This window comes from Notothenia rossii, assembly GCF_949606895.1.
Source record: "Notothenia rossii genome assembly, chromosome: 12".
NCBI classification, from domain to species: Eukaryota; Metazoa; Chordata; class Actinopteri; order Perciformes; family Nototheniidae; genus Notothenia; species Notothenia rossii.
In genome coordinates, this window is record NC_136911.1 from 10,120,083 (window position 1) to 10,141,597 (window position 21,515).

Consider the following 21,515-nt stretch of genomic DNA (forward strand, 5'->3'; position numbering starts at 1 on the left):
CTGTGTTTTGTTATTTGGTTCTTGGAATAACAGCAGAGGAGCTAAACATGATGAAATACAACAAAAAAAAACATGATTGGCTGTTTAGTCAAAATGTAGACAAAATGTATGCAAGACTTTCTTGATCTTAGATGTGTTGGCACAAGATCAATTGGACGTTTCTAATTGTGTGTGGTGGGGTTATGTTGCAAGTAGTGATTATGTTATTTCAAATCAACGATAAGTGATTTATTGTATGTATATCCAAACAACACAATACAATTTGATAAAACGTAGGCAATGTTAAAACTGATATTCTTTATCCATCCCAAATCAATTTATGCATGCTGGGTAAGCTAGTTGAAATGGACATTAGTCATTAAAAGTCACTACAAGAATGTAGTTATCATATATATTTATATTCTCAGTCATAACTCACATGCACGGTAACTTAAATTGTGTTCACAACTTTAATCATAATATTTTAAATATAGAACAATGTTGGGTCATTTTTTATACAAGAATGTTGAAAGTGCCCTAAAAACCTCAGCCCCTTAACTGTGCTATTATATTTTTTAAAGTCACGTCTCCGTTATGGGATCAAATGCCGTTTCCTTTCATACACAGATTACCTAATTTTGGTCAGGTTTTATTTGTTTTATTTTGAAGGCACATTCCTTTAAGATCCGGTTTAGTCGGTGAGTTTTGGTTCAGCATGACGCAGTAGAGGTCTTTAACCCTGCAGACGCTGGTCTATCGCTGCCACCCCACCCGTCTGTCAGTCAGTGCTGATAGACGGCTTCCAGATCCCCGCGGGCGGCCTTCCCCCTCCAGGTTCAACACCCCATTGACCGGTGTTCCAAAGGAGCCACTGTTAAATCTGTAATGGTCTAAATTTCACTTTCCCTTAAGACCCTGACAAATCAATGCAGGTATAGGAATACATATTTGTAAAAGTTTGCAGGCTCATCTGTTTGTTCTCATTATTTGATGGGATTTCATTGCCCATTTCCTAAAACCATTAAACATAATTAAAATGTGTAGGATAAACATGTCAAGATGCATCCCCATCTCCTCAGCCAGGCTCTATCTGGCAATCCCAGCAGGGAGTCTCACCATCCAGAAGAATCATGAATGATTTAGTGCTTGGATGATCCAGGAACTCAGCAAGTCCTCAATGGAGAAAGCTCAGACTATAAAAGGACTGAAATAAGCCTCAGGCAATAAAACAACAAGTTTACATTATTTCAGAATAATGTATGAATGTCTGCATGCTTATTTAATCACATCACTTCTCCTTGTGTATTTGCATATTTGTGTAAAAGCACACCCTATTGGTGTAAGGGGGGAAGTGCAACACATGAGCATTGGTTGTTCCACTGATATTTAGTTCTGTTCTGAGGTTTATGGACTGATAATGTGAATGTTTTGGCATATAAAAAAGATTCATTCATTTTAAGGCGTTACATTTATTTAAAAAAAAAACATTTAACACATTTGATCAACATAACAGTTGTTGAAAATGATTGTGTAGAAAATGTAATCTTCTCTTTAGCATGCAGTGTTTCTTTGGAAAACCCTTTAATACCAATAATCTTATTTTGATGGAGAAAAATATGTCTAAAATAGACATATTGTTAAAATATGCTGCAGTGTTGGTCTTCTTGTACAAAACATGTACAGTGCAGTTACAATCATTTTTGATGACTTCTCAATATGAAATCATGTATAATAATACTTCCAGTGGTACATTCGTTTTAAGAAAGTGATCAGCATGATAAGCAAAGGGTTTTTTCAGCAAGACATTTAAAGGTGCCTTAAGTTTAAGGAACCAAAACACTTTTCAAATGATGTCATTATTTATTTAAAGCTTTACCTTTAATATCTGAACAGTAGTAGGATGTCATTGCACTTGTATAGTGTATTTCAGGAGGATAAGTTTCAATCATCCACTTTTCTAATGTAAATCCAGTCTGAATGGATTCAAAACATAATTAATGTTTAACCAAACAAGGTGCCTGCAGCTATCAGGCATAAATTAGGAATGTATCTCCCCACTGATAGTGCTCTTCCTGTCATTAGCCCAAACACAAGTGCAGTTCCCGAGTCAAATCATTTCTGGGAAACTGAGCAGTTAAGGGCTTTTAGCGATAGTATCAAGCATGCGACAAAGAATAATACATCTGATAAAATAAAGGCGGATCATGCATACACTTGCTCTTTCTGTTCTAATTAAATGGGAGCCTCCTTTTTAGCCACCAATATGGAATACACTATTGAATGCAAGATTATTACAATCATCTGCACATTACAATTAAGCATTGGCAGAACAGTGTCTTGTGTTTAAGTACAGTTAAAAAACAACTGGGCTCAAACCAAAACTAATATTTTACTCTAACATCAGGACAGAAAAGCGTGTTGCATGTATGTGTTGATTTTGCAAGGCACTGATGTGGTTATTGTAGAGGCTTGTCTACACAGTTTATGGAATTCTTATATACAGTTATATATATTTATATACACACTTTGATGCTGGAAGAGTGGTGCAGTGGTTTCAGGTGAAAGTTCAATATCTTTGTAATGAAAATGTAGATGGGTCTGGAGCTTCAAGATGTTACATGGGTGACTGCTCCATCTTCAGGGGCTGTAAAGAAAACCAGAAAAGACATGAATGGAAAATAAGTGACATATGTATAAGGAAGACCTACAAATGAAAATAAAACATCTCTTCTTATGTAGCTACTATGAAGAGGTTTCTATCACCTGCTGTCGCCCGCCTCCCTGATGTTGTTCCCAATGAGGTTGGATCTATTGAGGCAGGGGGACCGGGGGGACGCTCCAGGCAGCTGGCCTGGTCTAATGGGCTTGGCTGGGTCGGGCACGGAGAGATAAAAGGAGTCACATACAGAGAGCAGGCTGACACAACACATGTTATTTTATTTCCCATGTCTTTGTTTGTAGTTTAAATGAGTATATTTCAAGTTTAGACGGAGCCAGTCTAGCCGTTTCCCCCTGGTTCAGGTCTTTAGGCTAAGCCTAGCTAGCTGACACCTGACTGGCTCCATATTCAGCAATACATCATGTTTGCTTGTTGTCTTAAAATGACTCGATGGATTTGACTTATTGGAAAAACCTCATATAATTAATTTACTTATTTCATACTATTGACTTTCGTATTACCACATTGTTCTACTCATTTTGAGGATTTTTAGACCTGTGCTAGTTACATTATGATACAATATGATATTCTCTATTGTTCACACAAGGATATTTGTTTTGGTATCAGTCCTGCAGTTCCACATTAAATAAAACCATACATACAAAGTCAGAGATAAAGGGCATTAACATGTTCCAATAAGTCCAATCCAACGAGTACATTTAACATAGAGCTTCCATACATTTTGCACATACACATATACCTGCTAACATTGTTGACATATTACTCTACCCTCATGGCCAACATCTACATGCTTGAGTGTTGAGAATCTCCATGGTCGCAGGCATGACTGACATGGTTCCATATGTGCGTGTCCCTTACCTATGGAGGCTCTCCTGCCCATGTTCTTGGGCTTGGGAGTGTCCTTAATGCGCTCCATCTCCTGCTCGTGGCGCTTACGGTCGAGGGCTGCGTTCTCTTTGGCCTCCTTCAGCGCCGCCTCCAGGGCTTTCACCCGCTCAGCGGTGGCCCTCAGGCGCTTTTCCAGTTTAGGCAGCTCACAGCGCAGGTCTGTGTTGTCCCGTAGCAGCTTCAGAGGGGAAAACAAAGAGTGAGAGGACACAGAGAGCATGTAGAAATCACATCCATGATAAGTTCAGGGAGGAAGCACTGTGGTAGTTGTGTGTTTGTATGTATTTCTACCTGCTTGTGAACTTTGGTGAGCTGCTCGAGGTTATTCTCCAGGAAAGAGATCTTCTGTTTATGCGCAGAGCTGCCTTCTGTGTCACCATCCAAATGAGCATTCTACAGAGACACAGCTTTATTGGTACACTGATTTCAATCCATGTTGCACCTCTGCATTCATTTATCTCAGTGTAACTGATTTTTCATTGATCAAATTCTTCAAACACAGAGTATTAAAAGAAGTCAGTAACCAAAACTTCTGAATCCAAAGCAACCCATGTCTGGCTTAATGAGGTGATAAGTAGATTGGGGAACAGCAGAGCATGCTTTGCTTTTGTTTATCTCGTGGAGCCTCAGCTTGAGTGCTGGAGATGAGCGCCATGCTGAGTCTGGGTCCCTAATTTACAGCTGCTACCTTTGAAGAATCAGATGGCCTACTTATCGCACACCCTTTCTGTTCTGTTCCCTGGATTCATTAACATTTCATCATGGTGCAAATTAAATGGAGTGCAGCCGGTGCATGAGCAAAATACGCGTCTCATTCCAGGTAAATGTGGAAGTCAGGGCAACAGGAGCTAATGTGATTTTACACTAGATAGAAGAGGAAATCACACAAAAACCAGATCACAGGAGGATGTTAGAGTGATAGGGTGCCATGAGCAGTTTCTGGAGAACATGAGGACGTATACACACAGGCAGGGCTTTACCTTTTTGACGCGAGTGACCAAGTCTTGGACAAAAAGCCTTCTGAGGTTGTGGAGTGTTTGCAGCTCTCGGCCCTATGGGACAGCAAGGAAACCCACTTCAGTGCTTTAGCCCAAACAGAGTAGTACATAGAATGTTGTTTTATAAAGAAATCAGTTACCCATATCCACCTGAATCTTAGTATAGAAAATATGTTCCAATCATTGGTGGATGGTACCTCTACTTCAAAGTGAGATTTTTACATTAAATGCCATAAATCAATGTAAATAAAGAATATCAACTTTGAGGGTGATTTGCTGATATGATTTGTGTGGTCACCTTGATTAATCTCCATACAGTAATTGTCCTTAGCAGATATTCAGATTTGTTTAATTCTAAGGACACCTGCCTTATAAGACATAGCTAATTTTACATCCATTGTTGTTGACCCAAATCCAAACTATATATATTTAGTGTGAAATATACAGTATATTGTAATCTTTGTGGTGTTCTGATTTTTGCAGTTCCTGTAGTGTATACAAATTCTGCATACTTTACAATATTAATTTGATGTGAAATTAAACAATATATGTCCTATGTCCCATGCTTAACTAATCAATATGCAACATGAAAATGTCCATGCGAATTAAACTTCACAAGTAGAGTCCTTTAAAAAGTGCAAAAAAAATCAATTGGATAATTCAGTTGCGCATTGCTTTGTGGAAGTCTAAAGTATACAGGAACAGTCTACATAAAAATAATAGTTTAGTATGCTCTATTATTCAAGTTTACTGGTTTTAACGGGGCACTGTTTCTGGATTGACATGTTACATGACTTTGTCAATTCTTCAATTGAAATGAAAATTCCTTTTGCCGCCATTTTAATTAAATTAAAAATCTATTTTTGTCCTAATTTTGGGTGACCTCCCCCTTTAAATGAACAGATTGAAATGGAGATGGTAGTAACTGACCACAGTGTCCTCCATTCCCTTCAGGTCATTTCTGCCCTGCTCCCTCCTGTCCTGCATCACCCTGCACAAAGTAAAATCCATGTTACTAAATGCATGTTGGGTTATATGAAAACAATGCCCACTGAATATACAGAGGCCTTACGTGAGCTCCTGCAGCTGGCGGCTCTTCTCCTGGTCAGCAGCCTTCAGCTTCTCATGCTCCATCCTCAGCTGCTCCTGCTCCAGCATGATCCTCTGGTTCAGACTACACACATGTTGGTAACAGTATCAGTATGTCACTCATGGAAACAATAAGAGAGACTAATGTTGGTGACATTGTGCTTTACTCCTCTAGCTCTGTCATGAGTTTGTCCTTGTTGTCCAGCTCGTCTCTCAGGCTGCTGATCTGCTTCTGATGGGTCTCTCTGTGAAATTGGATCTGCCTCTCCACGGTTTCCTGAAGACACACACACACACACACACAGCTACAGTCACCCTCTTTAATATGGAAACCACACCAGTAAGGGACAGCTTAGGGAGACAGTACCTTGACTTCATTGGCAGACTGGATCTCGTTCTCTTTCTCCATGGTGTTGACTTTCTCTGGAAGCAAAAGAGCTGATAAGGTATCACTATCATTCTGTGAATACTGCTACAACTGCTGCAACATAATAAGGTCCACAGTGAGAAAAAAAGCAATGGAAAAAGCTGACCGTTTTTTATTTTATATTGAGCTCTAGCAGTAGAAATGGCAATTAAGAGTGAAAGAACACATTTGCTTAGATTTATCTCCAAGACGTCAATGTCCACAATTGTGCTATTGTTATTGTGTTTAAATAAGTCTATGTTTAAGTATTAACTATAATGTGTAATTATTACAAATATGAGAAGTACTCAAAACAACTTTAGGGTCTGTTAATAAAAAGCAAAACAAATCTAAAAGGTGCATCATAAATATGCCATCTGGGATTCTTTTGAAGTTTATTCCCTGTATGGAAAGACATCCTACAATTCCAAAGCACCTTGGGATGTTTTTGGTATCACAACTTTAAACTCGCTCTGGATCAATGAATGGTTAACGCTGGATTTGTTTTTTGACAGCACAGTGAGTGATGCTTACCTTGGGCTCTGATCCGAACTATTTCCTCATTGAGAGAGTCCACCGTTTCCTCCAGCTGTCTTTTCTTCTGCTCCACATTGTGGAGGCTGTCTGTCAGGGACTTGATCTTAGCTTCATTCTGGACAACCACAGGGAAATGAAATAGACATTAAAACCATAATGAACTCATAAAAACTCACACAAACTATTTTTAAACCAAGAACTAAGACATCCATAGATTTGCAAAAACCCAACAAGCCCCCCTTTGACAACGATATGGTCTGCTTTTCTAATTAACCGACATATTTGTCACTGTGGAGACAGTATCCATGAGGCAGCGGTTACCTGGGAGATGCGGAGCTGGCAGGCGATCAGCTCACTCTCCGTCTCGTCCATCTTCAGGGTGTTCTCGACCTTTGAGCTCTCCAGCAGTTTGCTGCGCTTCACCATCGTCTTCACCTCCGACTTCATCTTACTGATGTAGAGGCGGGCCATGGTGAACTCTTCATCGATGAGACCGCTGCTCTTGTGATGCTGAGGGGAAAGAGAGGAAACAAAGTAGCCATTTTTGACAGTTTGTCCGTAGCTAAAAGTGACAGTCATTAAAATGTCCTTCAAATGTTTTTGTCCTTTTTGAAAATGTCAATAAATGTCCAACTGAAAACCACAGACTAACCATTACACCCAAATATGCAGAAAGTGTCCTCTACAGAAAAAACTGTAAACAGCAAATTAGGGGCTACTAGGGCTGCAGCTAACACTCTTTTTCATTCATCGTATTTTTTCATAGAAAATGAACTTAATAGATGTTTTCTGCAGCTTTACACAAATCCATTCTTTTTTGAGCAAATATTGCTTCTAATCAACTCAAACACAGACAAAAAAACTGGAAACATGCTGCTCAAAGACACATGCAATGCAGGTGGTGTATGTTTCGGCTGCTTTAATAATGTCTGAAATGAGAATGTCATCTATTCTCAACAGGCCATAGTTGCTCTGTGAAACAATTCTTAGTTTCTAGAATATTTCTGAATTGTTAACAGTTTGGCTGGTAACCTTTATGTCGTTGCTTCCCACGGCGATGCCTATCTCAGCCAGGTCTTTGAGTAATGATGACATCATCTCAGTGAACCTCTTCTTCTGGTGGTTGGTCATCTCCTTCAGCTTCTGCAGCTCAGAGTCAATGGAGGCCAGGGAGCTCTGGTGGTGGAGGGTGATAAATATAAGTACACACAAGGTGATCACATGATCAGTGTCATGTATTTTTGATGGATTCTGCTTAGAATAAGTACCGATTTCTCGTTAAGCTCCTCACTGAGAGCCTCAAACTCCTGCGCTTTGTCCTCCACTTCCCGACTCTTCTGGTCATAGTTGAGGGCGAGCTCCTCCAGCGCCTGCAGCACCTCCTTCACCTCCTCCTTGGAGGCTTCGTTCTCAGCCAGCAGCCGGTTCAGTTCAGTCTGCAGGGTGTTGTGATCCAGCTGGGAGGAGGCTAAGAGCTACAGATGGGGATAGGGAGTGAAGATAAGACAGAGATGCTCAGCCTGGGAAGGGAAAAGGGTGCAAGGGGAATAGAGTTCATCTACGAATGACATGCCACAGCTAAGAAACCTCATGTGTTCTATCTGTAGGGCTCAACTGTTGCTAGGGTGAGCTACAATTTGACCTCTCCTGCAGGGATACTAATGGTCTGCCACAAGCTGTCAGACCGGGTTTGTGCTAACAGGAACGGCTGTAGGGCTATTTGGAAGGAAGGGGAGGAGGGGAGAAGGAGGGAGGAAGGGGGGAGTTTTGTCACCTCCTCCTGGTCCAACATCTGCTCCTTCAGCTCCTCTAACTCCTGAGACTGCTGGTTGATCTCATCGTCCTGAAATAAGTGTAAGATTGTAAGAGAGAAGAACAATTATTTTAAGTACACAACTTATTTCCACCACATCCACATGCAGTACTGAACAGCAGTCAATCACGCCATCTGCTGACCAATAGAAATATCACATGTAAGAAGGACTGAAGCAGGTAATTCTAGCAATATTAGCAACATTGAAAAGTACGTATAAAGCTATTATTTATATATTTTAAATTATTCTTCATTATTTAAGTCAATAATACATCAGACAGAAAATAATAGACTTTTGATTGACATGCATAGTTAAGTTAGGGTAAACTTCCATCAGCTGTTGAAACAGGCAAGTATAATGCAGAAGGATGGATTTATTGATCATATGATTAAGGTGGAAGTCGGCATGAGCGTGCACATACAATGCTTAATTATGTTAATATGCTAAATGCTAGTTCACAGTACTTTAGGGCAAGTCAGGTGTAAATTACACAAAAATGTTATCTCATCCCAATTAAGAATCTTACATTGAAATTAAAATGAAATTATTGCTCTAGTAGTAAAAAGGTGCATAATTCAATTGATAATAGAATATACAAAATACATTTGAATGTTTGTTCCATGATTCAATATGAATTATATCTTATTTATTTTGTATGTACGACAACTTTTTATAATAATAGAATTGACTTGGAGTGAAGTTGCTTTAATGTAAAAAGTAACTTTGATGTTGTTTAATTAATCTGAAATCTTGCTAGGGGGGAGGAGTAGCTTCAGTGTAGTGAAGTTCTATTTAATATAAAGCAACTGGTAGCTTCATCATTTTAAACAGTAAATATACAGTGGATGTATGCATGTCATGTGCAGCATTATTACCCATTACTACCACAATATATTAGTGTTCATACTTGATTTTAGGTTATTCTATGTTCATGACTTATGTTATGGTTGTGATCCGATTGATTTGTAAATGGCACAACTCTAATTTGTTCTGTATCTTCTGATATTTCAAAAGTTTTTTAAGACATCATTTTATAGGACATTCATGTATTGTCTTATTCAAAAAGACTTACTCTATTATTTTTAGTTGAGATCATTAAATATTTTCTGACTTGATCAGTGAAACCACCATACAGAGATGAGCATCCAGTGAGTCAATGCCCAGCTGTAAAAAATGCTGGTGTGTGTGCGTGCCACAAGCATTTGCAAAAACACTCCCCACAAAAATGTGTTCACCTTGTCATCCATCTCTTTGTACATCTTGGTCATTTCTGCCCCATATTTCACTTTCTCAGCGTCAGTGAGTTTGACCCCGGGGGGGGCACTGAGGGCCGGTGTGGGAGCCGTCTTGTCGTTGTTGAGCGCGCTGTCCAGGGCCTGCACCTCTGCTTTGGCCTTCTCTTTATCAAACTGATCCTCCACTGGCACACTCTCTCCTGCAGGGGGCAGCAGGAAATTACATTAGCATCATTTAGCATTAACTTTCTGTTGTCTTTGTCGGTGTGATGCCCCCCGGGCTCTTCTGACACTCTTGTGTGCTGTTTACACGAGAACGCAAATGGTTGTATCCGCTACTTTTCTCTTTCGTATAGCCCGTTCGTTCACAGGAGGCCGTAACGGAAACGCGGAAACGGACCCCTAAAACGATAACGGGTCCCAAGGTGGATAGATCTGCAAAAGGAACGCTCTGAGGGGGGCAAACGGCTCTGTGTGTACGCCCTATACGATCATTTCCTGATAACGATGAAGCAATAGCCCCACCTCTCCCGACCTCTGCTGCTCACTGCTGTACCATGGTCAGTAGCTACTGACTACAGATGTTAGTGCAAAATCTACAGCTCCTCTACCACAACCATCAGCAACAAGTGGACATGAAGAATTACATGAACTACATGTTGCTAAATCCACCGCGGGGCATATGCAGAAGGGCAACCATGGCAACCATGCTCGGGGGTCTTCTTCATTGCTTTTGGTGTATTTTGTGGCGAAAGTACAGCGCCACTTACAGGCCCGGCATATGTACTACAGCGTCTCCAGCGCTCCTGAGTGGTCTCGTGTGAACGGAATACTTTTTTGATATCGTATTCGGTTCGTTTGCGTTTCGTATGCGTTTGCGTGTAAATGGGGTCTTAATCATCCTGTCCTTTTAACCTGTTAAGCCCTGAGCCTGTTTTTCAGGTCTCAGGTTCGAAAATGACATTCCCAGAACAAATTACTATAACTTCACTTCTAAAAAGGGTAAATTAATCATCTTTTTTCTTAAAGCAATGATACACCTGTGAGTTGGATGTAGTAAAGTCAGAATCAATATAGATGTTTTTATTTGAAAGTAAATTCAGATTGAACATAGTAAAAAATGTAAATGATAGTTTCCGTCCAAAAAAACAAAATGTAGTTATAGTGAAAACCACCCTTAAATGATGGGTTAGTGGACAAAAAGCTTTATATTTCTACCGTGAGTTATGTGCACTCTTTCGCTTAGTGCTAATTCAGAGGCTTGGCGTTAGAGTTGTATTTAGTTTCGGTACAAACGGTTCATATCGTCAGTTAGCTGAGTTTCTTCCCGTTAAGTGGGTATGACACATTAATTGGTTGTTAAATGTTAAGAAGCCCTGAGACACAGTTTTGTGAATATTGTTGTGTTTGGGCACCAAGCTTATTAAGAGGGAGACTTCTGACAACTCGAGATTTCTCTGCTCTTTAGATCAGTGTAAGACCGACATGATCATGCACATTTCTGAAGAGTCATTGCTCGTGTGAAAGAAAAGGAGTCTTTGATTAGCAATTGTCATATTTAAGCCAAAGATATGACCAATGTGAATTAGCTCAAACCATAACCTTGTGCAAAAATACTAAAATCAGAGGAAAAAGTTTTAGTTGTTTTGCTTATTTTTAAACTCATCCTAACGAAAGTATTGTACTCCTTTATGATGATAAGATTACTACAATGTACATTTTATAAATCTATATTACCAAACCTTTTTTTCTGCCTTGGTTGGAAAATACAGTAGGAAAATAGGTTAGACCATTTCTAAAGGCATGAAACATCTGTGATTATGCATAAGGATAAATACTTTGTTTGCCATGGCTGGAATTTGTAAAACATAACTCTTTGAGTATGAGTAAGTACATTCAAGTTCATCAGCCTCTTTAAATATCCCAAAGCAGCATAAGTGGCAAATACATATGTGGGATGTTGTTGTCCTTACCGCCTCTCCAGCGGGTCAGCTCGCTCTCCAGCCATGTGACGGTGTTTTTCAGCGTCTTGTTATTCTCCTTCTCTTTCTCCCACTTTTTCTTCCACTGCTCTGCAGTCAGCTCCACATTCAGAGTCACTGTGTTCTTGATGGTATTTGCCCTGGTGACACAGGAAGGTAATATCACCAGCCCAGCCACGCAGTACTGATTTTACTCAGAGGAGGAAGAAGTACTCAGATCTTGTACTAAAGTAAAAGTAGAAGTACCAGAGTGTAGAAATACTCTGTTACAAGTAAAAGTCCTGCAATCAAAATGTTACTCCAGTAAAAGTACAAAAATATATATATTTAAAGTAACAAAAGTAAAAGTATTCATTATGCAGATTAGCCCATTTCAGAATAATATATATTGTATGTTTTGATTATAGTTATTGATGCTTTAAAAGTTTATCACAGCTGGTAAAGGTGCATCTAATTTAGAGATTTGGACTTATGTAACTTGCATTGACATGATTCCTATGATTTCCATGAATTGTGGTCCACATATTTCCTTGGTAAGTTGTGAGTATATGTGTTAGAGCGTACCTCTGTCCAAACAGCAGAGTGGACCTGGTCTCAGCGTCATTGTAGGCAGAGGGTGAGGCGCAGATGACCATGGTGGTTCGACAGTTCCCCCCCAGGGAGTCCTGCAGGATCCGGGTCATCTTACTGTCTCTGTACGGCACATAAGCCTGACAGAGGACACCATTTACAATCAGCAGGACATACAGAGCTCCTACTGAGATCATTTAATAATATTTCCAAGGTATACTGTGTAAAATGTCATCATTTTAAAGGCTATTTGTTTTTGGACTACATATTATTATTCCTACTTAAAGGTAGGGTAGGTAAGAATGGAGAAACCAGCTTGAGTAAGCTAGAATTTGAAAATACACAACCAAAAATAAATCTGCCCCTTCCTTTGGACTTCCTTACAGAGCCCCTCCTCCAACACACACAAACCCGCACATGACCACTGAGGGCACGAGATAAGTTTGTGCATGAGAGGGAAGGCTGACAGGCAGGTAGGCCATCCAATTATCTCCCGCGGGCCAGGGCAGATAATTGGACTGGATTTTTACAGCGCCACGGCTTCCACAGATGAAATATTTGTATATATTTATTGTCAAAGCATTTAATTTATTCATTGCTATCGGGATGTTAAGAGCATTCCATGGAATATCACAAAAAGTGTTTCTGAAGTGAATTACCTACCCTACCTTTAATACTAAACTTGTAATCACATTCTCCCTCTTAGATAGGCTATTTAAAAGGCAGTTAGATGGAAGAACATAACTCTGAAAACCCAACATCCCAGAGATAGTGCTGACTGCCTCACCGAGCCCTCTGCCAGAGCTGAGATGACATTTCCCAGTGAAGACAGCGACTTGTTGATCATCTTGGCTTCATCCAGCACTGTGCCCTCTGCTCCTGTTTTACCAATCTGTGAAACACACAAACACAGGAGAGTTCTCAGAGTAAGGCCGGAAGCATACTCTATCATAAGAAAAATTACTTAATAGGATTACTTCTACATTCTAACTGCTCACAACATGGTTATCATTCTTCAAACTTTCAAAAATGACTATACCAAAGAGTACGGAACACTGTATTATTAACTGAAGACACATAATCAGATTTATAAAAGAGGGTTGACAAAGCATGTTATAGGTTTTACTGGCATTATGGATACCATACAGATGTTTACTATAGTGTCCCTTGATTAAAGGAGAGGCAGCTGTGTGTCAATAAAGTTTCATTATGTGAATTCAGTTAATACAGCAAAGCCTTCATACAGACCGGTCCGCATCTAGAAAGTTAAAACATGTTTAAAAGAAGTACTTACCATGCCTTTAAAACAAAACAAAAAATCTCAAAAACTACAATTATGTGTTCTGAATCTGGAGGAGGATGCAGATGCAAATCCAAAGCGAGGGGGAGGACGAGTGCAGGATGCAAACTAACTTTTTCACTGCCGGCCAGGTCCACGAGGTACAGCTTGCCGATCAGCTTCTGTCCGGTCTGAGAGTTCTCCTGCTTGATGTTGATGAGGAAGATGCTGTGACTCCTGGAACTGTGCTCGTTCATGTCTGACATACAGGTGTGACACATCCACACACAAACAAACACAGAAACACAATAAGCATTGGGCTAACGCTAAGTGTACATTGTTAGTATTATTGAGGAAAAGTCCAAATTATTTATGATAAGTATAGCAATTCTAGGTATAGTAAGTATTAACAACAATATTATTTGGAATAACAAGTATGCTAATATTTTAAAGACACATGGCCCAAAAGAATTCATCAGTCTACATTATAAAACTTTCCAAGCCACAATAACATGCAATCTGATTTTTGGACTCTAAAAACTCTCTGGTAAAATCCTATCCTGTTATACAGTGTAAGGAAAACATATTGAAATATTTTAACTGCACTAGTCGGGATTGCTTTTTGAACTAAATATATCTTTAAGGACTGAATTAAAAAGGATTTCACATGATGATAGCAGTGTGAAAAGAGATAGCTTTTATCACAGAGCATGAGAACATGGCTGATGACTCTCCAACAAGACATAGCTATGCTGCACTGATGTCACATGCAGCATATCCATCCATCCATCTTCTCCCGCTTATCCGTGGTTGGGTCGCGGGGGTAGCAGTTCCAGCAGAGAGACCCAAACTTTCTTTTCCCTGGCCACATCAACCAGCTCTGACTGGGGGATCCCAAGGCGCTCCCAGGCCAGCGAAGAGATATAATCCCTCCACCTGGTCCTAGGTCTACCCCTTGGTCTCTTCCCAGCAGGACGTGCCTGGAACACCTTCCTAGGGAGGCGCCCAGGTGGCATCCTAACTAGATGCCCGAACCACCTCAACTGGCTCCTTTCGACGCGAAGGAGGAGCGGTTCAACTCCGAGTCCCTCCCGGATGACTGAACTTCTAACCTTATCTCTAAGGGAGACACCAGCCACCCTGCGTAGAAAACCCTTTTCGGCCGCTTGTATCCGCAATCTCGTTCTTTCGGTCATGACCCAGTGTTTCCCCTACCATTGTCTTGGCGGGGCGCTACGCCCTGCCAACGGAGCCCCGCGCCCTGCCTGAAATTCAAGGTGTTTTTCTTTATTTAAAAAATATATAGCCTATATATAGCATCAAATTGCAACTGAAGTAATCTATCTACGGTCACTTTTCACATGTGCTCTTTTATTAAATAAACTAAACGCCTATGTTATTTATCCAATGTGCATGTTTCAGTGTCCACTGCTTTGCGTATTCGTATTCACATTCTCCCTCCGCTCTGTTTCTGGAGGCTCCGCTCCGACCCCCCCCCCCCCCCACACACACACACACACACGAATGCACACACTCACAATCAGAGACAAGACCGGAGGAAAGGAGAAGAACAACAAAGTGTAAAAAAGTCAAACAAATCTGCATTATTGCCCCGAGCTCTGCTGTCTGCCCGTTTGTGTCGTCGTCCCCCCCCCCCCCAGTTTCAAATTCGTGTATTATTATTTTTTAACCGCAAGCCGTTATCGTCACGGGAGAAGGACACACACAGCCTGCCCAGGTGGACGCGCGCAAATGCGACAACGAAGGTAGCGTGCGCATTCTAAAAATAGCTCACAGATGGTGAGCAGGTACCGTGGTTTTGAACTACAGTATTGAATTTGAAAGAAAACAACAATGAAACGCCAGCAGAAGAATAGTCTAATGAGTTGGCTGAATAAAAAGACAGGAGATGTGAGTTGGTTTATTCAGTAAATTAGCTCAGGATAACTGGATGTTCTGTCACTTGTTGATGTGAGGCTAATGCAGGATTTGCTAGCTTGATGCTAATGGCATTTAGCGGCAGTAACTAAACAAATTGCCTCTTAAAATGTATCGTCAGCAATGTATGACAAGCAGACTGCTTGTTTAATGTTAGACTCACACCAATAGCTCAATATGATCATAACACGATTGCTTTCATATCAGAGATCAGATGAGGAGGAGCTGCCTCCATCAATAGAGGATGAGGCAGAGAGAAGCAGCAGCAGCACAGGGTTGCAGTATGTTATATGCTGTAGTCAGGTGATTTAAATGTATCAATGAAAGGAAGAAGTGTAGGCTACATGATAAGAAGGGAATACAGTTTGAATAAAAGTAATTAGTTCAGTGTAACACTGTACTTTATTAATTTTTAATGTACAAATACTTTGTTACTGTACGATATTAAAAAAACGAGTTCACTTCTATGCTCCAAACCACTGGAACAAATTTCCCCAAAAACTGCAGGTCCGCCGCAACTCTCAATAGTACTTTTAAGTCCAGCCAGAAGACTTTTCTTTTCGCCTCTGCCTTCAATGAAATCAAATAAATATTCATATCTTACACTGCAGTATATCTTTAAGAATTATATTTTATAGGTTAGTTATTCTATTTTAGCTTTTTTGTATTTTAATTAGGGATATTCCGATCACCTTTTTTTGCTCCCGATCCGATTCCGATCATTTGATTTTGACAATTTGCCGATACCGATTTTTCCCGATCCGATCTTTATGCAATGCATTAAGAGAAAAAAAAGCATTCAAGTTGTCCCTTAAGGTTATTTTTTTATTTAAATTGGATATTCTATCCAACATATATATAGCTTCTTTTTTTCACAGCAGCATTGGATCAGTTCAGTTGTGCAGCTTTGGATCAAAACAAAATAAAGCTTATCAGTACTCGTTAGCTTACTGTTACAATTAGACACTGCGCCCTGCCCACTCTGTTGCCAGATTTGAGAGAAATAAAAGCAACCAGGTCTATGAAAACAAGCCCCAAAGAAGCAACACATACATGATGTTGTGTAATTTGAAACCAAAACTAAGGCCTCAGGATGGCTTTAAGACTTGAACATGGTCATTTTTTTTTTGTAACATTGAAAAAAATAAATAAAAAGTATTTAAAAAAAAAAAGAAATCCCGATCCCCAATTTTTTTCTCCCGATTCCGATCTTTGGAAAATCACGTGATCGGCTCCAATCCCCGATCACGTGATCGGATCGGGACATCTCTAATTTTAATGTCAGTTTCTAATGTGTTTCGGTTGCACTATATCTTAATAGTATCTTTGTAAAGCACTTTGGATTGCCTCGTGCTGAAAAGTGCAATATAAATAAACGTGTTTTATTGGCCAAAGGACCCTAAAACCTTTAAACTATTGTTTAGCTGTTGCATTGGTACTACAATTGTCATGTCCTACAGCAGGCCTATTCAACTGGCGGCCCGCGGGCCAGATGCGGCCCAGAACCAACTCCCGAGTGGCCCAGCCTCCCGTAGCCAAATTCCTACACTAGTACAGACCATGAACGCAACACTCCGCGTTGCATAGAAACCCCCAAACCACAACGCAGCACGTTTTTTGAAAGTGCATCTAGTGGTGCTAGTAACGGTGGTCCTATGATAGCAACTCTAAAACATGTCCCTCTCAACTCTGAAGCTTAAACAGAGACAAAACGGTAATTGATCTTGTGGAGCAGATCCAAGTCAAGCTGGACCTTTTTGCTACCGACTTGAGCACGGGTCGGATGCTGCATTTTCCGACGCTCCCCAAACACATCACATCTCCGGCACAAATCACGGATGTGATGACAGATTTCATTGCGAGACTGAAAGAGAACTTTGCCGGTCGATTGGATGGACTTGCTCTGCCCACAGACGTGATGATGGGCTTTGCCAGAGACCCCTTCACTGTTGCAATAGAGGGGGACGTATCAACCAGAGGAAAGGAAGTGGTCCCCTGCATCGACAAGGGGAAATATACACTGGAACTTATTGACATGTTCGCTGGCACTAACGGGCCAGCGAAGTTTTGGAGTGATGTCAAAAAACAGCAGTTCCCTAACGTTCAGAAAGTAGCGATCTGTGTGCTCAGTATGTTTGGATCAACATACACATGTGAATCAAGCTTTTCACACATGAACTCAATCAAAAGTAGCACTCGCTGCTCCCTGACTGACAGCACTCTTCACCAATGTCTTAGGATTGCATTGATATCCTATGAGCCAAAAATCACTGCTCTTGTTCAAAACTAAAAATGTCCCTTCTCCAATTTAGAAAGTCAGCGATGACAAATCACAAATGAGGTGATAGTAAGCACCTAGTTTACTATAGAAGACGTGTTGTGTAGTATTCATTCATATAGTTACCCGTATCCCTTGTTATGGGTTTGTGCACTGAAGGGTAACTTGACAGTTCTTTCTGTATTCATTTAAATGCACTTTGTAATGTGTCTGGGTCAAATGTGACCAAAACGTATGATTTTTTTTGCTATTACTTGAAAAGTGAAAAGATATTGCTACAGTACTACCTCTTTGTGTTGCATTGGAGCTCTTTAGCTGTTTTCTTTGTATGTGAGGACATTTATTAAGACTGCTATTATTGTATTCAGTAAATGCACTTTGTGATGTGCCTGGTTCAAAAAACATAACCTGAATATTTGACTTCTAAAGCAAACAAATGTAATGCTACAACTGTGCACTTTTTTTTCAGATTCTGTTAAATTAATGCTAATTTGTTGTGTTTTTATGCACTTTTTGACCTACCTTTGTTAGATGAACAATGAATACAAATTGCATGTTTTTCATCGCAGTAATATGTGTTGGTTTAAAATGTGTCACTACCCGCTTTTTACAGGCCGCTGAATGTCTGGCCCAGCTGAATTTTGTAGTTATAAAATCTGGCCCAACTGAATGTGTAGTTGAATAGCCCTGTCCTACAGTATGCTTACAGAATAGATCATGACAAATTTTACTTTTACAGAAAATATCAGATGCAAAAAGAAGTGAAAAAAACACCCTGTGAGAGGCGGGGCTTTAGTGCTGTTATAAAACCTCTCTGTTCTGTACAGAAGTTGAAGACATGAAAAAGGAGGTGGTATTTAAGCTCCAGCAGCCGGCATTTGAATGAGTTTGGGATTTTTAGAAGATATACCAAAGACTAAATGAATCTTAGATAGCTACAGATTAAGTCATGGGTTTAGAATAAGATATATTTCACTTTTCCTGTCTGGTTGTGTATGTGGCTTGCACACACAAAGCGTTTTGGCTGATGAGAGTCTCGCTGCAGTCAGGAGACTCAGTGAGGTTGAACCCATGAGAGGAAGCAGCCTTAAAGGCGCTCAGTGTGTGAACTCACTTGTGACAGCCACATGTCTGCTGCTTTTGCCTTCGTCTATGGCGTCCATGACCTCGTCGGGACAGCTCACGAAACGCTCTGTACACCCCTGAAGACACATGCAATCACAAGGAGACGCTGTGTTCAGCAGCCCTGCAGCAGGTTGGCTTCACAGAAAGAAAATGATTAGCTCAAAAGACCGTGACTTACTTTATCAGGCTGATGCTTTCACAGGTTAAAAAGAGAAAATAACTACATGTTCTAGGTTTATTTTCGATTCTCTCTTTATCCCCATCTAATTAAATCAAACGTACTCATTCCATAATACAAAATGATTGTAAATGTTGGGTTATGTAGCCCTCTTCGTACCCTGCAGTTCACAGTTGCTGTTGTTATCATATTCATTTATCCATCTATAACAAATGTCAAGGGAAAAACTTGTGACTCTGTGACTTCATCAGAAACAATCAATGCTGCAACCCAAATAACATTTCTCAACCTAAAAATAAACTCCCCGTGTTTCCGACCTTGACATAGGGCACCCTGTTTTTATCTTCGTGCACTGAGAGGTTGACCTTTGTGGCTGTGGAGGAGAAGGAAAGGAAACATCAGTTCTGAATCTATGTTGTGAGCATTAGAGTCCGAATGAGAAGAAGTTGCTTCAACCATACCATCCAACAAGTCCTTGATTTTGTCCAAATAGATTTCAAAATATGAAACCTGCAAAGCAAAGTGAAATTTTATAACATGTTATTCCTGACATTTGGAAGCATATGAGCACCTGATTGAGATGTTAACATACTTTGATGTGAAACTCCAGGTTCTCATCCATGGAATAAATGTAGTTGAAAATGTCTTGAACAATTCTGGGAATGATTCCCATCATGGCTGGGTCATGGAGATCCCCCTTTAGAAAACAGTTATATTAAAAATGTTAAAATAATTTTGGGCTTTTCAGTCACAATTGTTTTGTATATTTGTCCAGTAGTAAAAAAAGATAAGATAATTACCTCCATTGTGTGCGTTTTACCAGAGGATGTCTGCCCATATGCAAATATCGTCCCATTGTAGCCTTCCAAGACATCTGTACACGTCAAGACAAAGAAATAGGACAATGAGGTTAAAGCTTGTATTAGTAGTATACTAATGTTATGTTAGTTAATGACACACCATCAGTATTTTACAGTACATCTTACCCCTGACAATCTTCTGAGCCACAGCATTGTAGAATTGCACCTGGGTTGTTTCTGACTGGAACACGCGGTCAAAGTAGTACGGTTTACCCTGAAAAGAGGTGGATGCAGTGATGGGTTACACGTGCAAACATGAATTTCCATATTGCTACACAGCAATAGGCATTCATAACTCAACCCTACTCCGGATATTCAGCAGTAAAGGGTGGAATATTTAGAGTGTTTATTCAGGAAACAATAAGAATATGGACTGTTGGCCTTCAAAATAAGGAAAGTAGCCGGACTCAAGAGGCATGGAAATAAAATATATATCTAGTTTTGAGCTTCATCTATTGCCAATGAAAGTAAATTCACATAATATTTACAATACTGAGACAATTTCAATGACGTGGTGAGGGACCTAGTCCTTTATATGCAGCTAAATGCTGTTATGAAGGAAAGTATAATGACGTTTAATAGATGCTGAAGGTTAATATTTTATTAAACTTTAGTTGTTTAAGTTACAGTCACCAAATGCTTATTGCTAACAAAACACACTCATTCGTTGGCATTCTAGCACTGTCACGACTCATGCTAAAAAGTTAGCAGCAGGCCTAACATTCAATTGGCTTTCTGCTGAGTTAGTTGAATGCAGGTGGAGCTAAACAAAAAAAAAGGCACAGGTGAACCGGTTGAACATGTGTTAAACTGGCAAGTTTAAGCTTGAGTGATGGAACTTTATACTGGTTAAAGATGGGAAAAGGCTGACAACATTTATTTACACGGTGTTTAAATGTCTTCCCTTCTAAGTCATGATGATATTATCGACCGCGGACCGCCTGAAAAGCTGTATAAGCTAGGCCTAAACTTTACTAAAGTAAAAACACGACTAAAACACCACAGTTTAAAGTACTTTTGAAAAATGTAAAGCAACATCAATAATACATTATACAATGTTATTTTTTTACAGTAAAGTGATTCAAAAAATGTGTTGGAAAGTCACATTCAATCAAGTCTGGTTTTAAGTTTTGTTGAACCAGAGCTCAAATCACTCCCATGTTATCAAATTAACTACTGTTTTAATGGTATTTGAAACACTTGAAGAGACATAAAAAGCAGAAAAGGGAAATATTTAGTAGCAATACTTAATATACAGTTAAAACACTCAATTAGAGATAATTGCCTGACATTCCCGTAATGAAACGTGGAAGAAGTGTAGCCCTCTAAGCTTTTCACCCCAGAGCTGAGAAGAGAGAAACACACTCACCCCCATTTGCACACAGTCCTCCCCTTGAAACTTTGGGACGTATATGTCTCCACGGGCCAACTCCGAGCGGTTCAGCGGCCTGAACCGGCATACCACCTTGATGGTGGTCTCCGCTGGGGGGTCCGCCATCTCCGCCGCTGTGGATGGACGAGCGCTCGGTCCTCCCGGTACAGACTCAGAGAGCAGAGACAGCAGCAGGGAGCCGGAGGGGAGGCCGCGCCCCTCACACTGAGCTTACTCAGAGGCTACTCCACAATCCGTGTTCCTAAGATTCATATGTCTTTCTTTTTTTTAAAAGGTAAACAAAAGC

General features: G+C 40.1%; 1 protein-coding gene across 3 annotated transcripts; it reads right to left on the reverse strand.

The window, feature by feature from the left end:
* Positions 1–1,819: 1,819 nt before the first annotated feature.
* LOC307026072 (kinesin-1 heavy chain-like) lies at positions 1,820–21,461 on the reverse strand. 3 transcript variants are annotated; one of them, XM_079661173.1, is made up of 26 exons: positions 21,206–21,461; positions 19,963–20,050; positions 19,777–19,850; positions 19,569–19,673; positions 19,438–19,486; positions 19,294–19,349; positions 18,788–18,875; positions 13,592–13,716; positions 12,966–13,070; positions 12,173–12,318; positions 11,600–11,748; positions 9,627–9,826; positions 8,352–8,420; positions 7,846–8,052; positions 7,610–7,753; positions 6,899–7,087; positions 6,575–6,692; positions 6,002–6,057; positions 5,802–5,911; positions 5,618–5,719; positions 5,476–5,536; positions 4,528–4,599; positions 3,839–3,940; positions 3,518–3,725; positions 2,743–2,848; positions 1,820–2,623 (listed from the first exon to the last, which is right to left on the reverse strand). In XM_079661173.1, exons 1-26 carry the CDS (start codon positions 21,332–21,334, stop codon positions 2,617–2,619), a joined length of 2,865 nt encoding a protein of 954 aa, XP_079517299.1. In that variant the 5' UTR covers positions 21,335–21,461; the 3' UTR covers positions 1,820–2,616. The 3 variants fall into 3 exon arrangements, with proteins under 3 accessions (XP_079517299.1, XP_079517298.1, XP_079517300.1); XM_079661172.1 differs by having other exon boundaries at positions 6,002–6,072; positions 21,206–21,460; XM_079661174.1 differs by lacking the exons at positions 19,438–19,486; positions 19,569–19,673; positions 19,777–19,850; positions 19,963–20,050; positions 21,206–21,461 and having other exon boundaries at positions 6,002–6,072; positions 13,592–13,738; positions 19,294–19,350.
* Between the last annotated feature and the right edge of the window lie 54 nt (positions 21,462–21,515).